We start from the raw sequence: 16,059 nt of genomic DNA, 5'->3' as shown, positions 1-16,059 counted from the left end.
GCCTACAAAACTTGGTTTTGAGCTGTCAGGCTTTTGTCTCAACTCAGGAGGGTGAGGAAGAAGCTGGCCATCTTGGAAATTCATGACCTTTATTATTACCTAGCCATGACCTCTTTCTCTGTTTGTCTTTCTTCCAGGGAGTCTAACTCCTTGACTTTCACCACCATGCCCACTCTATTTAATATTAAAATGATGTCATTTTGTATTGTATTTTTCAGCAAAAGAAGCATTTGAGAAGAAGGTGTCTCCAGTAATCATAGATAATACAAACCTTCAAGCATGGGAAATGAAGCCATATGTTGCTTTGGTTTGTACCATAAGTTTGTATTATTGGGTTTGGAATCATTGAGGGAATGTCAGTCTCACAGGTGAATCTCCAACACTGCAGAATGTCTTGGTTTGCCTTGAACCGAGTCTTAGTCTTTGGGTGGAATGGGAAGAGTAAGACAGCCAGACTGAGCTTCTCTGTGAAGCTAAGTTTACTCAGCTTTAAGATTCTGATGTTCAAATGTTACCCTCTCTTTTCCTCTGCTCCCTACTATTGAATCTTCTAGGTGTAGCACTGTGCTTGGTATATAGTAACATTATTGACTAAATCCGATAAAGGAAGCTTTTGTGATAGCTTGCTTGCTTCCTTCCTTCTTATCAGGGAGTGATGTGTGTGATGTGTCCTCCATTAGTAGCGCATGCCTTGCAATTGGAAGAACTTCTGCCTCCTTAGTTGAGTGCATATTGGAGTTTTCCTTTTACATCCTCAACATATCCAGATTGCTATTTATATCATTTGGTTTACTAAAGGGTCTGCAGCCACTCAGAGATTTGCCAGTCTCACAGTTAATAAATTTTAACAAAAAAAAATACTGGCCAGGACCATGGATACTGCCCAGGTCCATATCCAAGTCTCATGCTTAGAATTAGAATGCAGCTCCAAATTACATTAGTCAGGTTTATAAAGGCAAAACTCACAAGGCTAGTTCCTGCCTTCATGCAGTCAGAGGCAAGACACATCCTGTGTACTCCTGCCTATATAAAGCACACATCCTGTGCAGTTGGTGCAACTAACCTTGTTTATAGATGTAAAAACACACGGCTTGATATCTTATGTGAACATCAGCCCCCAGCATTTTAGGAAGTTACCTTGGGCAAGTGGGACTTACAGGTTAGAGGCATTTTTGTTTTATAGATCTCTTAAGCATAGTAATTTAAACTAAAAAATGTAACGTTAGCCATCATGTTTAGTGCACTTGAACTGTTTTTTAAGTACAATTCTTTACATTTCTGGGAAAATGTGTCTTGAAAGCCGTGCATGGTGCTGAAACACCTTTAATCCCAGTGCTAAAGGAGGCAGAGGCAGAGGCAGGTAGATCACTGAGTTCAAGACCAGCCTGATCAACATAGGGAATTCCAGGAGAACCAGGGCTATATAGAGAGAGACTGTCTCAAACATCCCTGCCCTCCCAGTGTGTTTTCCCTGTAGAAGCAGTGGATTTGATTTTAGTTTGTTGGAAGCAGAAATATACTTTGTTTTCTAGCTGTCTACTAAGATGCTCAGTGTTGGGATAGGCTTACAAGACTGCTTTGTAATCTTCCCATGTTTTCTGTAGTCCTCTTAGAAAGTTTTGTGATGTTGTCTTTCTGTATTTATTTATGCTTGTCTACATTCATGTGAATCATCTGTGTGCAGCAGGTCACAGAGACCAGAAGGGCATTGGATTCATGGCACTGGGGTTGCAAGTGGTTGTGAGCCACCATGTGGGTGATGAATTGAACCTGAATCGTCGCCAGTTCTCTTAGCTGCTGAGCCATCAATCCAGCCCCAACACTTAATTTTTTTTTTTAAGTAGAAAATAAAGGGTTCGAATTGCTTTGTTTCTGATGTCCCAGTTATTTTTATCTTCGGTATTTTTTTTTTTTTTTTTTGGATAGGTTATCAGTTCATAACCCAGGCAGCCTTGAACTATTTTGTCTGTTTTAGCCTCTTATGTACTGGAATTACAGGTGTGCTCTGCTCTACACAACTTCCTCTCTTTCTTTCTTTCTTTCTTTCTTTCTTTCTTTCTTTCTTTCTTTCTTTCTTTCTTTCTTTCTTTCTTTCTTTCTGTCCTGGAACTTGCTCTGTAGATCAGGCTGGCCTTGAACTCAGATCTGCCTGCCTCTGCTTCCTGAGTGCTGGGATTAAAATTGTGTGCCACCATTGCCTAGCTTCCCTTTTTCTTTTATGTTTGAAAATATAAAAACACTTTTTCATGCTGGGTATTACACAGAGAAACACTGTTGCAAAAAAGCCAAAATGAAACAAAATAAAAAACATTCTTTTCCAGTATTGATTTCTTGCCTTTTCTTAACTGTACTCAGAAGTGTATAAGAGACCCCGCTTCTCACAGAGTGTTAAGTCAAACTCATTTGTTTCCTCATAAAGACTTGGATATAAGGAGATGAGGCTAGGTCTGGAGTGTTAGACAAAAGACCAGTTCTCAGGCACTACATTTTGAGCAGAGGCATGGATGAAAAGGACAGTCTAGTACCATAAAACAAAGAAATAAAGAAAATAAAAACTGGTGATAGTCTTGTCTTTTTTTTTCTTTTGGTTCGTTAAAACAGGGTTTCTCTGTGTAGTCCTGACTGTTCTGGAATTCACTCTCTATATCCAGGCTGACTTTGAACTCACAGAGATCCACCTGCCTCTGAAAAAAAAATAGCTGGAATTAAAGGCCTATGCCATAACCTCTTAGCCACAGACTTTTTGTTTTTGAACAAAAGGGATCTGGTAAATAGCTGGTACATGGAAAGTAGAATCTGATGAGACAAACAAGTGGATGGTATTTATTTATTATGGAATTAGTTCAAAGGAAGAAAAGGTGCACAGTGTCTGAGAGGGAATTGCCCAAATCAGTTATTCCTGAGGGAGGATTAGTTACAGTGTAAAAATGCGGTGGTTGATATGTGTACTACAGCCATACTAGAGCTCTGGAACATGGAATAAGCTGTTGTTGGCAGCAGGTTTTAAATAAAACTGACATTGAATGAAAATGAGGACATTATTGTTCCATGGTGTGGTTAGGAGAAGGTTGCATCATCTATGAGGGAGAGAACAGCCAGAGGCACCTGGAAAAGTTCAGACTGAACGGGGGCAGCAAAATAGACCAGGACTAAGAGAGTGAATGGGAACCAAGAGGGCACCTAGCCAAAATGGTGGAGTCCTATAGAGAAGCTGAGCCTCTTGGTTGGAGAGGTTTAGGATAGGGGGCAGGGTAAGAATTGCTGGGAGGAACCACAGATGCTGAGTGAGACTTGCCCCAGTTTCTTTGGAACCTGACAGGCGTGTACATATTTGATAAATATCCAAACTTTAAAACAGTGCCTAAAGTCCTTTTCCTAGAGAGAAGTACCTTTAATAGTGTTTTTGAGAATCTTTCCAGATGTTTTTCATGCATGGACAAATTTGTGAATAATTTATTTTCTCCCAAGTAAAAACTGTTTAGCTTACTTTCTTATCAGTTTATTTTAAGGGATGTTCTCATTCTCTCATTTAATATAGGATTTTAAAAATGATGTGTTTGGGGCTTGGAGAGATGGCTCAGCAGGTTAAGAGCATTGACTACTTTTCCAGAGGTCCTGAGTTCAATTTCTAGCAACCACATGGTGGCTCACAACCATCTGTAATGGGATCTTTCCCCCTCTTCTGGTGTGCATGAGGACAGAACACTCATATACATAAAATACACAAATAAGTCTTTAAGCCAGATTGGTGGTGGCACTTGCCTTTAATCCCAGCATTTAGGAGCCAGAGACAGGTGGATCTCTGAATTTGAGGCCAGCCTGATCTACAAAGTAAGTTCTAGGTCAGACAGGGCTATACAGAGAAACCCCATCTTGAAACAAAACAAGATTTTATTTTATGTTTATATCCTCATTTATTTAGATAAATTCATATCAGTAGCCAGACCTTTTCTATTCTTTGCTACTACAAATAATAGTGAACTAAATATCTTGGCATACACATGTTTTGTTTATATCCATGTTTGTTCTGTTTATACAACTATCAGTAACAAAGTTTTGGAACTAAATTGCTGAGTCAAGGAGATTGTGTAAAATTGCATTTCCCCATTACAGTTTATTCCAATTCTTACTTCTGACCCACTTCAGCCTTCTAAGGTAGTGTCTTGGTGTGAGTTTCTATTGCTGTGAAGGATACCGTGAGCACGGTTGCTCTTAGAAAGAACATTTAATTGAGGTGGCATCTTACAATCAGAGGTTCAGTCCATTATCATCATGGTGAGGAACATGGTGGCCTGCATGCAGACATGGTATTGGAGAAGTAGCTGAGAGGAACTGAACTGAGACACTGGGTGGTATCTTGAGCATATATGAGACCTCAAAGCCTGCCTCCTTCAATGAGACCACACCTACCCCAACAAGGCCACACCTCCTAATAGTGCCACTCCCTGTGGGGGTCATTTTCTTTGAAACCCCCACAGGTATCCCAGGGCTGTAGAGTGAGCCAGGAACCCTAGGAAAAGGATAAAAGTTCAGCTAAAGGAGACAGAACCACTCAGAGCCTGATGTTGTGGTGCTTGTAATTCCAGTTTTTCTACAAAGTGACTTCAAGCTACTTGAGGCTTTATCTCAAAACAAACACCCCCAAAACAACAGCAGCACAAACCCTCCCAATAATCCTTGCTGCCTAAGACAGTAGACTTTTTAAAAATATTTGTTTGCTTGTTTGTTTGTTTATTTATTTAATGTATACTGCATGTATGTTTGTGCAAGGATGCCAGATCTCTTGGAATTGAAGTTACAGACAGATGTGAGCTACTGCATGGGTGCTGGGAATTGAATCTGGGTTGTTTGTAAAAACAGCCAGTGTTCTCAGCTGTAGAGCCATCTCTCCAGCCCCAGCAGATAGATTTTTGATCTCCTGACTAGGTCATCTGTGAGGGTTTTTTTTTTTTTTTTTGGAGGAGGAAAAGGTTTATTTGTATTATACTTTCTTTTTTATTTATGTATTTATTTATTTAAGATTTCTGTCTCTTCCCCGCCACCGCCTCCCATTTCCCTCCCCCTCCCCCAATCAACTCCAACTCCCATCTGTGAGGGTTTTTGTTTCTAACATGATACAGTTTGCAAACATTGCATTTAAATTTATGGAAAAATTATATACATTCTTTTTTGTCTTTTCCGTATGCAGTCTCAGAAGCATAAATATAAGGTCCTTTTTCGGGAACCAGACACATGGTGGAAGTTCAAACCAAAGGAGCTTGCAAGGTAAAACTTGGAGGTTTTTTGACATGGCCTTTTATTCCACAACAGTAACTGAAAGTTTATTGTGATTGTTTTTTCCTTTATAATGATGAATGAAACAAATGTGATTAGATTTTGGCTTACTTATAAATTGGTAAGATTTTATATTATATATGTTTCATCTTATTTAAAAAGAATTATTTTAAAGATCTTTATATGTGTGTGTGTATGAATGGGTGCAAGCACACTCATGTGTCACATCACTTGTTCAAGGTCAGAGGAGAACTCTGGAGTTAGTTCTCTTACCCCAGTGACAAAAAATTATCATCAGGCCTTCAAGCAAGTGCCTGTGTCTACTTGGTGGCCCTTATCCCAAGTTTTATGAAAAGTTGGGAGATTTATAATACATGGCCAAAATATTTCCAGTTGTCTTACATTGTCAGTTGTGTACTTCCTTGTAATAAACTAAATCTAGAACAGACCCTGGAGTTGGTACACTTGAGCCATGTACTTGGAGCGTCTAGAATTCTTAAAGTAGGAGGGAAAGGTTGCAGATATTTCGGTCTCCTACCCCAACTCGTTATCTAGGTGCTTGTCTTGAATTAAAAATATGTTATTTAAGAGATGAACATTCGCTGGTTTTGGTGGTGCACACCTTTAATCCCAGCACTTGGGAGGCAGAAGCAGATGGACCTTTGAGTTTCAGGTCAGCCTGGTCTACAGAATGAGTTCTAGGACAACTAGGGCTCTGTTGCACAGAGAAACTTGCCTCAATAAAACCAAGAAGAAAAAAAAATAAAAGATGAGCATTCGTTGTTTTTCTTCTGTGCTGTGTATTCTTTTAGAAGATTTTATGTAATTTTAGGATACTTTTTTGTAATAATTTTCATACTAACTAAGACAGTCTGACCTTAATATATTCACAATGTTGTATGACCATCACTACTGTTTAATTCTGAAACATTTTCTTTCTTTTCTTCCTTTTCTTCCTTCCTTTCCCTCCTTCCCTCCCTTCCCTCCCTTCTCCTTCCTTCTTTCCTTCTTTCCTTCCTTCCTTCCTTCCTTCCTTCCTTCCTTCCTTCCTTCCTTCCTCCCTCCCTCCCTCCCTCCCTCCCTCCCTCTCTCCCCCTCCCTTCCTCCCTCCCTCACTTCCTCCCTCCCTCCCTCCCTCCCTCCCTCCCTCCCTCCCTCCCTCCCTTCCTTCCTTCCGCCTTTCCTTCCTTTCTCCCACAAAGAAATACCCTAGCATTTCCTTCTCTGGCAACCCCAGCTGTGTTTTTTTCCCTAGGGTTTTCCTGCTCTGGACCCTGTATTTACAATGAATACATGGAGTCTTTTTGTCTAGCATCTTGCACTTACAATGTTGCCATGGTTTATCTATGTTGCATCTTGTCATACTCAATTTCTTTTTATTGTCTTTTGATACATTAGTGGATCTGGTTTCCTATATTTGTTTGAAATTTTTGCATCCATGTGGATGAATGACGTTAGGGACCAGCATTCCCCTCCCTGACCAGCCTTGCCTGATTTTGGTATTGTAAACTAATTGAGAAGTATTTCCTCTCAGTTGGAATTTTCCCTGTCTCACTCATCCTGGCAACCCTGGAACTGCATAGATCTGCCTACCTTTGTCTCCTGAGCCCTGGGGTTTGAAAGCTGTGTAACCACAACCAGCCCCAACTGTCACTTATTAAATGTTCATACTTGCTTAATGAACATGTGTATTGGAGGCTTGTGAAAAGTTCAGTAGGCAAAGGCACCTGCAGCCAAGCTTGAGCACTTGAGTTTGATCCCCTGGTTCACATGGTAGGAGAGAACCAACTCCTGTAAATTGTCCTCTGACTTCCACATGTGTGCTGTGGCATGTGTGTATTCGTACACATACAGCACACATGCATACAAAACCCCACCGTGTACTGGTGATGTTGTGTTAATACGGTTAGTAAGTCATACTTAGCAGTTCTGCTGTGCAGTGTGTTCTGTAGCTTTCTGTGCTTGCTGTTCTTTGGTTGGTCTTGTGGGGTGAACTCTTCCAATGTGAGATAGTGTGTTGAACTTCTGTTCTATTGCCCATCAGTTCTGTCCGTTGCCCTACCTGTGTTTGCTTTATATATTTGGAAGTTAGTTGTTGAAGTTCCTAAGAGCTTAGCATTTTTGATATTACTCTAATTAACAAGGCTTTATCCTTTCTGCTGATTTTTCTTTTGTCTTTAAGAATAACTTTTGCTGTGAAGTCTGGTTTGTCTAATTAATAGAACTGTACTGGCATCCTTTTAGTTAACATGTGAGAATTTTTCTTTTCATACTTTTATTTTCAATGTTTTAATATCCTTAATGCTTATATATTTAGTGTACCTAGCATGGCTGGTTTTTAAAATATTTTCTGTCTACCTTGGTTTTTTTCTTCTGTGTGTGTTGGGGGGAGGGTAGGTCAAGGGTTTGGAGGGGGTCTTCTGTAGCCCAGGCTAACCTTGAACTCCTGATCCTCCTGCCTCCGCCTAGCAAGTGTTAGGATTTCAGGCAAATACCATAGTGCTCAGTCCTGTCTTGGCTTCAAATGATGAAGCAGCTCTTTCATGAGTGTTTTGTTACTTATACCATTGGCCACCTTCTCTCTTACTGTGCTTTAGTTTGTTTTTTGAGACAAGGTCTCACTATGTAGCCTTGGATGACCTGGAACTCTCTTTGTAGACCAGGCTGTCCTCAAACTTGCAGAGATCCACCTGCTTCTGCTAACCAAGAAGAGATGGGATTAAAGCCATGTGCCACCATGCCTGGCTTCTATGATTGTTGTTATTTAAAAAAATTATTCTTGTTCAGTTTTTCTCTCATCATGTTTTAGAAATTTTGGATGAAATTTAAGTCTGTTTTTTCTATAGTAATTGCTAAATTATAAATGTTTTGTTGATATTCTTTTAGTGGCCACCTTACATGTTTCATTATTTAAAGCTCAAGCCTAAATTAAGCCATTTTTAGCCTTCTTCTTCACAAACACAAGGACCTTAAAGCAACTTCCTGTGGTAGTACCCATTTGCTTCCATGGTATCACTATGAGATTTATACACAAGTGTTGGTTTTTGCTCAAGTATTTCCTTTGTGCTTTCTTTCCCCATTGCAGCATAGATCTCTTTTTAATCTGAAAGTTTGTCTGCCTGGTGTTTACCTTTAAATTTTTCTTTACAGTAAGGGTCTGTTTGTGTGAAACTATTGCTTTTTAAATTTTCATTCGGAAATCTTTTCATTATCCTCCTTCATATATAAGACACTTGCTCTATATATTCTGGGATGTCAGCAAGTGTCTATTATTGAAGGTAACATTTATGTTTTGTTTCTATTACCATGTTAAGTCTTCTCATTCTAATCATTAGCTCCTATTTATATGACTAGCTTTTTAAAAAAAATTTTAGCCTAATGTCATCTCTTTTCTTTGGTGTGTGACAATTTTAGCATATGTTCTTGCTTAAGCTGTTATCTTGTTTGACTCCTGAAATCAGGACATTTGTGTCATTCATCAGTTCTAGAAAATTCTCAGAATTTAATCTTTAAATTGCTTTTGTTCATCCCTTTCTTCTCTTCTTCAGACTTCAATCAGTGGTATACGAGACCAGTTTTTTTACTCTGGCCTCTTTGTCAATGTTTCTTAACCTCTCTCATATTTTCTATCTCTTTGCTTCTCTGTGATATGAAAACCAGACAAGATCGAGGTAGGTAAATATGAAAGCCAGATTTACTCAAGAGGCAAACATAAATATTAGCCCTGCAATTCAGACATAAAGCCTTGAATCCAGAACAAGTTAAAAGAGTTACAGCTGAGATCTTTTCATTAGGAAAGCAACCCAAGAGGGACTAAAGCTAATACCCCATCTCCTGGCAGTGCAAATCCAGAAAGCACCCTCGGTTTGAGACCCAAGGATTTCCATGTTAGGGTTAACTAACTGTGAGTTCAATAACAAAAATATACAAGTAAACAAGCAAGACTGGAAACACAAATAATAAACTTCATGATTGGACATCCAGAGACTTAATATGCTAGGAATTTAAAACTATTGTTTGAACTTACAGTGTAATAAAATGTGTTTGTTTTTATTGAGCTGGGATCTGTTTTATAACAGGAAGGCACTTTGGGACATTTCCTCAGAGTCACTATAGTGGGATACTTACTACTTAGTTAAAATCTTTGAGACTTCCTTATTGTATTTATATATTTATTTATTGCAGAGCTTTAGAAGAACTCTTTTAAGGTATTGAAGCCTTATTTCTCCTGAATTCATAAAAGATATATGGGGGAAATTGTATAGGATGATTGATAAAATGGCAATGCATTTTATCAAAAGGGTATGACTAGGTAGCATTCCAACACCCAAAAGTCTGAGGCAGGAGGATCCCAGGTTTCAGGTCAGCAGCCCAGGCTTCATAGCAAGACCACGTCTTAAAATGAAAACAGACCTCTAGAAACAAAATGAAACTAAAGGGAAATTAGGGCTAGATAGTACATATCGTTTAAAACGCCGCAGAGCCGTGCCAGCATGTGCTGGGGATTAGCTCAGAGGTCAAGTGTTTACCTCACCTACACAAGACCTTGGGTTCAATCCCCAGTACCGAATAAAATGAAAACAAATGTACTGTTCTCTTGGACTTTGTATGTTCTTTGTTTTTCCCCTTGGTTGACTGTAACATTCTTTCCACCTTTCTGCTCCCTGGCATTTTCAGGCGTAACATTCATGGAGTGAGCAAAGAGAAAATAGCGAGAATGTTGGAGCACTACCAGCGCTTTGTGTCCGTGCCGATCATCATGAGTTCTTCAGACCCAGAGAGGGCGGAGCGCATCGCATTGTGTGCATATGCCTGTGAGGACCAGAGTTCTGGGTAGGCTGAGTCTGCTGACAGAGCCTCGGTTTGCAGCTGTGCATTGTTTTTAATGATGATTTTGAAGACGTTTGACGTCAGCTGAGGATGTTAGCAAGAGAAGTGAAAGTTCATGTGAAAGATGAGTTTTTCCCTTGGAGCTGAGGCTTTGCAAGTCTCTGCCTATACAGCAAATACTATTTTAGCTTTTCCCTTTTCTCTTAATTGTTTTTGTATATATTCATATTACTTTTAGTTTGTTAGGTTTTAGTGAAGGTACTCTTAAGTTTCCCATAAAGAGTTCCATTAATGTTAAGTGTGATTTTATTTGGGAAAGCTTAGTGGGAGAGCTGGAACTTTGAGGATCCCTGATATAAAGGAAGATGGTTTGACAAACTGAATAAGTCATGGAAGTTGAAAGTGTGATGTTGAATTAGAAATGAATATCTAACAAATGACATCTTAAATGAGAGCTTCCTTACCTGTTTCTTTAGTCTCTCTCTCCCTTCCTCTCCCCTCCCGTTCCCTCTGAAATTACCTGGTGCGAGTGAGAAGGAAATATGGAACATGCAATAGACCTGCTTAGGGGCTTGTTACAGGGGTTGTGTATAGCTGTGGGGAAGTCTGTGTGCAAAGAAAGACAAGAGAGAAAGATGGCGCATCCAGCTTTTAAAAGCTGCCTAGTGCATGTGCACAGGGGATTGACGTGACTACGTATGACAGGGCTCACGCATGCTGCCAAAGGCTTAGCTGAGTCGTACCTGGATGATGCCACCACACAGGCACATAGGTCACGTGGGGCCTGGAGCCATTAGACACTTCTGCCTGAGGGCTTGTCTGCACATGCGTGGTCCCTTAGAACCTGGAAGTGTCAGCTTTATTGTGGCTGAAATCATTACACCCTTCCCTCCCTCCCTCCCTCCCTCCCTCCCTCCCTCCCTCCCTCCCTCCCTCCCTCCCTCCCTCCCTGCTTTCCTCCCTCCCTTCCTCTCTCCTTTCCTTTCCTTCCCTTTTCCCCTTTCCCTTTTCCCCTTCCCCTTTCCTCTTTCCCCTTCCCCTTTCCCTTTTTCCTTTTCCCTTCCCTTCCCTTTTCTCCCTCCTTCTCTCTCTTTCTTTTCTTTTTTTCGTTTTTCCAAACAGAGTTTCTTTGTGTAACAGTCCTGGCTGTCCTAGAACTTGCTTTGTAGACCAGGCTGGTCTCGAACTGCTGAGATCCTGCCTCTGCCTCCCAAAAATGCTGGGATTAAAGGTGTGCGCCATCACCGCCTGACTCTTTCTTTGTTTTCAATTTTGTTTTTCTTTCCAGACAGACTTAAAGCAGAGTGTTGAGTATGAGTGTCACTACACCTGGCTTCTTCTTCTTCTTTTTTTTTAATCACACAAATTATGTTGTATTATTACTCTTGTTGGTAGCGTGGACCTGGGAGGGAAGAGCCTAAAAATAGGTAGACTAAAGTCTCATGCAGTAACCAGCTTTTTTCAGGACATTAGACAGTTTATATTCTGAGGACATTCTGAGGGTTTAGCAAGGTCATGTGAGCAAAGTTCACTTTAGTTCAAGTTGGATATAGATAGGCACAAGGGCAAGGTCACATGAGTTAGGTTGAACGCAGTCAAGAGGACAACCCGTGTTCAGAGACGTCATCTGAGTAATTAGTAACGGATGGGGAATCTGAAGTAAACCACTCCTATTTACTACACCTAGGCGGGCATGAAGCACATTCCAGGATCAGCCCATGTGATGGAGGAGCAGAGGATACCGGATGCTTGTCTTGTAGAAATCTCACATAGCTTCATTCATGGACCGTATCTGACAATGTTGGTTTTGTGGTCCTGTAGAGCAGTGAGTGGTTCCCAATCTTCATAATGCTGGAACTCTTTAATATAGTTCCTCATGTTGTGGTGACTACCACACCATAAAGTTATTTTCATTGCTACTTTATAACTATAATTTTGCTAGTGTTAATGGATTGCAATGTAAATACCTGTGTTTTCTGATGGTTTTCGGTGACCTCTCTGAAAGGGTTGTTTGACCCTCAAAGGGCTCATGACCCACAGATTGAGAAACAATTCTGTAAGTGCAGCTTCTGGCAGATGGACATGGAGGTAGGTCTGTGTACTGTAACATATGCTAAGCTGTGGGTGTGAACGAAGCCAGCACGGGGATGTCATCGCACGTGAGCACAGTGAGAACCTTCATAGTAATAGTCAACACATAGCACTGTGACTGACAGCCGCAGGTTACTGTCCAACTCAGTCTGCTCTGTGGATGCTGCACCGAGTGCCAGGCGTAGGACTCAGAGAAAAGGATGTGTTTATGGTATTTTAGGGAAAGCCTAAGATTAGCTCTTAAAACATTTCTACTAGTCCGAGAAAGTGGCCTGCCTCTGAGCTATACTACTGACTTATATCCCCATCCCAGCTTTGGTAATTTTTGTGCAATTTATTTTTAGTATTTAGAATAAATGGTAAATGCTGTCTGGTTGCATGCTTCTTTAATTTAAATCACAGTATTAATGGTACTGTGAAGAGACTTTCTTACCACTCTTCAAAAAAATGTCTTGTAGCCCAGGAGACAATGAAGCTATTACCTCTGAAAAAGAAGAGAATGTCTTATCCACATCTGTGAAGCACTTAGAGTTACCTGAGGAGAAGACGCCTGAAGTGGCCAAAGAAGCAGTGTTCCCCGAGGGCACTTCCCCCCTCCCTCGTGCCAGTTTAAACAGAGGAAGAAAGGAGATGAGCACCGTGGGTCATGGTGTTCACAGCAGCCCCTTCTTGCGGGAAGCCCCAAACACCTGTTTTTCTCACTCTGAAAGCAAAGTTCAAGCCACAGACAAGAGTGAGAAAGAGCAAGAGCCGATGACGTCAAAAGAGCGTGCTGAAGTCGATGGTTGGAGTCCTGCAGAGGGAGCATCTCCAAGTAGTTACTGTGCTGAGGATAGTCAAGAAGCTGGTGAGCTTGCAAGTGCTGGGACCCTCCAAAGTGAAAATCCCCCACCTCCTGAAATACTGGAAGAAAGAACAACAGGAAAGAAAAAGACCACTGGAAAACAAAAAAGCAAATCATCTTTGGAAAAGTTCCCAAAACCTGAACCATCAAATTTTGTGGGTGACTGGCCAGTTGATAAGACAATCAGTCAGAGGACCAAAAGGAACCGGAAAACTGAAAAAGGTTTATCTGTACAAAATGACAAGAAGTGTCATCGTCCTCAGTCGCAGATAGTATTTGATACTAGGGTGTCTGTGAATACGGATCATGTCCCGCAGCGAGGCTCTCCACATGGAAAGGACGATCTTTCAGAAGTGCCCAGTAGCTGTCAGTATGATCCTTATAAAAGTACCGAGCAACCCTCCTTCAGCACTGTGGGCGACTGGCCCTCACCTGCTTCGTTAGCTCAGAGAGAGCACAGGTCGAGGATACCAAAAGCTGGCTTAAGTGAAACCAGCTTAGAATTTGGAGCTAGTGACAGTGTGGGTGAAATACCCTTGTACCCCACACATGAGGCCTATTGGGGCACAAGCCCTGAAGAACTCAAATCACTGGGTTCCACCCTTCGAAGTTCTGAAATGCTGCCTAGTAAAGCAACTCACGAGGATCAAACTTCCCTGAGCAAAACGATTCCTAGCCAGCACACACTGCCCCTTCCCTTCTCCAGTGGTGCAGCCGCCCTTCCAGGAGTCGTGGGACCTCCTCGGTCTCTAGCAGTGGGGGTGTCTGGGGTTGTCTCTGGAGTAGATACGAGCACATGTGCCCAGACTGAGCCCCAAGATTTTGCCCTTTTGTGGAAACTAGAAAAGAATAAAATCAGTGTTTCAGATTCTGTCAGAGTGCTAACAGGAAAACTAGATGGGTTTAAGCCAAAAGATTTTACTACTAATAGGAAATTAAATGTTCATGAAGCAATTCCATACAGAGTAATGCATGACAAAAGCACGTATGTGGAAGAAAGTGAGCTCACCAGTGCCGACGAGTCTGAGAATCTTAACATCCTTTGTAAGCTATTTGGGTCATTTTCCTTAGAAGCCCTGAAAGATTTATATGAGAGATGTAATAAAGATATTATTTGGGCCACGAGTCTTTTGTTGGACTCTGAGACTAAACTATGTGAGGACACTGAGGTTGAGAATCCCCCCAGATCATATGACGAGTCACAAGTGGGGCCGTTCTCTATGGGGCTGGATTTGAAGGAAATTATTGGCCATAGAGGAACCTCAGAAGATCCTAAGTGTTCCGTGTCAGAATTTAACCCTGGGGCTGGTATCAGGAACACGAACGCACAGTCTGCTGGTGATGCAGAGAAGGGAAACTCGAAGCAGGAAGAGATAAGAGCTGTAAATCCTGAAAACCCTGAGCTCATAGCCAGACTATTTCCTAATGCTGCTGTAAACATAAGAAGTAACACTGCAGTAGTTCCTAGCGCTCAGGCTGACATGTCGGGTGTACACAGCTTTAAGCTGCCTCTTCCGCTCACTCCAAAACCTAATGTCCTCAAAGATATTAGTGAAATGGAGAAGAATCTAGTAGCCACAGAGACTGGCGACAGTATTCATTCTTTTTTAAATTTATCTGATATTATCAACTCTGCAACAAGCACTTCAAATCCTGACTTAAATGAAGTTTATCTTACTAGCTCGTTGGAAGTAAAGAAAAATGAGAATCTTCCTAAGGATTATGTGAAATTTGGAAACATGGAAGAATTTATCAATGAAGATAAACAGGAAATGGAGAAAATTCTAATGCCAGGAACTAGTTTGTCAGCTGGAGTTAGTCGAGAGGATAAAACCGAGGTATCGAATCCCACACCAGTGATGGCCAAATCTCTGACCATAGACTGTCTGGAGTTGGCATTACCCCCTGAGTTGGCTTTCCAACTTAATGAATTATTTGGCCCAGTTGGTATTGATTCAGGTAAGGAAAAAGTAAATTATCTGTGTGTGTGCGCACGTGTGCATGAGCACATGCCAGCATGTGTGTAAATAGACAGCGTATATAAGTTTATCTCATTGGCTGACTCTGTCAGCAGGTTATATCACATATTTTTACTTAGTGCCTTATATTTGGCATAACATGTTTTTAAAGAATTCAAAACAATTTGAAGTAGAGAATATTTATGTAGAATTTTATATCAGTATATCCATTAATATGTTAGAAGTTTATTTGCAAAAGTGAACTTTGTGTATTTTGGTGTTATTTCAGATAGATTTAAAGCAGGAAGTAATTTCCTAGAACACAATTATGGAAATCTTAGCTAAAGGAATGTATGGAGCTGAGAGCAACCTAAGTAGATTTGTCACGAAGCTTTGTGTGTGCATCAGCTACGTATGAAAACAATGTCAGAACATAAGAACATTTCATGTAAATAGGAATGTTTCGTGATGATGACAATATTTGGTTTATGCGTATGATAGTCGAGTGTGTTGTCTGCAAATGTATGATGAGTAACGATGGTCTTTTTCTCTTTTTCTTCCCTTCACAAGGCTCTCTAACAGTTGAGGATTGTGTGGTTCATATAGATCTGAATCTGGCTAAAGTGATTCATGAGAAATGGAGAGACTCTGTAATGGTTGGTAGCTTCCTTGTATGAAAAGCTAGCTCCCTGTGTTTGTTTTACACATATGCAGACTTAAATACATGTACCCACATGCAGACGTAAATACATGCACAAAATTTTAAAAAATAGTGAAAATAAATCTTAAAAATCAAGAGTTTTGTAAGTAGGGAAATATATATATATATGTAGCTATTCCTAGTAATTTCACTTATATAATTTTATTGTTTTACTTAATTTTAATAATGACTTATAGTGCATGAGAAGAACTGATTTCTAGATAAAGCTGCTATAACTTTGTAGCTTTATATCCCAGTGCCCCCCCTTTGCCAATCTTTGCTCTGCCTTTGTGTGCAGGAGCGACAGAGACAGGAGGAGGTGTCTTGTGGCAAGTGCGTGCAAGGTAAAGTACATATTCTGG

The 16,059-nt window shown here is 40.6% G+C and overlaps 1 protein-coding gene across 6 annotated transcripts in view; it reads left to right on the top strand.

The window, feature by feature from the left end:
- The window catches only part of N4bp2 (NEDD4 binding protein 2), a 59,102-nt gene that overhangs the window by 18,178 nt on the left and 24,865 nt on the right, over window positions 1–16,059 (top strand). For all 6 annotated transcript variants that reach the window (XM_075943340.1, XM_075943338.1, XM_075943339.1 and 3 more), the window contains 6 exons: window positions 219–307; window positions 5,189–5,265; window positions 9,952–10,107; window positions 12,654–14,998; window positions 15,568–15,653; window positions 15,996–16,041. In XM_075943340.1, coding sequence (XP_075799455.1) covers window positions 219–307; window positions 5,189–5,265; window positions 9,952–10,107; window positions 12,654–14,998; window positions 15,568–15,653; window positions 15,996–16,041 — 2,799 coding nt within the window. The remainder of the gene's footprint in view (window positions 1–218; window positions 308–5,188; window positions 5,266–9,951; window positions 10,108–12,653; window positions 14,999–15,567; window positions 15,654–15,995; window positions 16,042–16,059) is intronic.

The sequence above is a fragment of the Microtus pennsylvanicus genome, chromosome 12 (genome assembly GCF_037038515.1).
Source record: "Microtus pennsylvanicus isolate mMicPen1 chromosome 12, mMicPen1.hap1, whole genome shotgun sequence".
NCBI lineage: Eukaryota > Metazoa > Chordata > Mammalia > Rodentia > Cricetidae > Microtus > Microtus pennsylvanicus.
The sequence above is the reverse complement of the archived record's forward strand: the minus strand, read 5'-3'. Positions and strand labels throughout refer to the sequence as shown.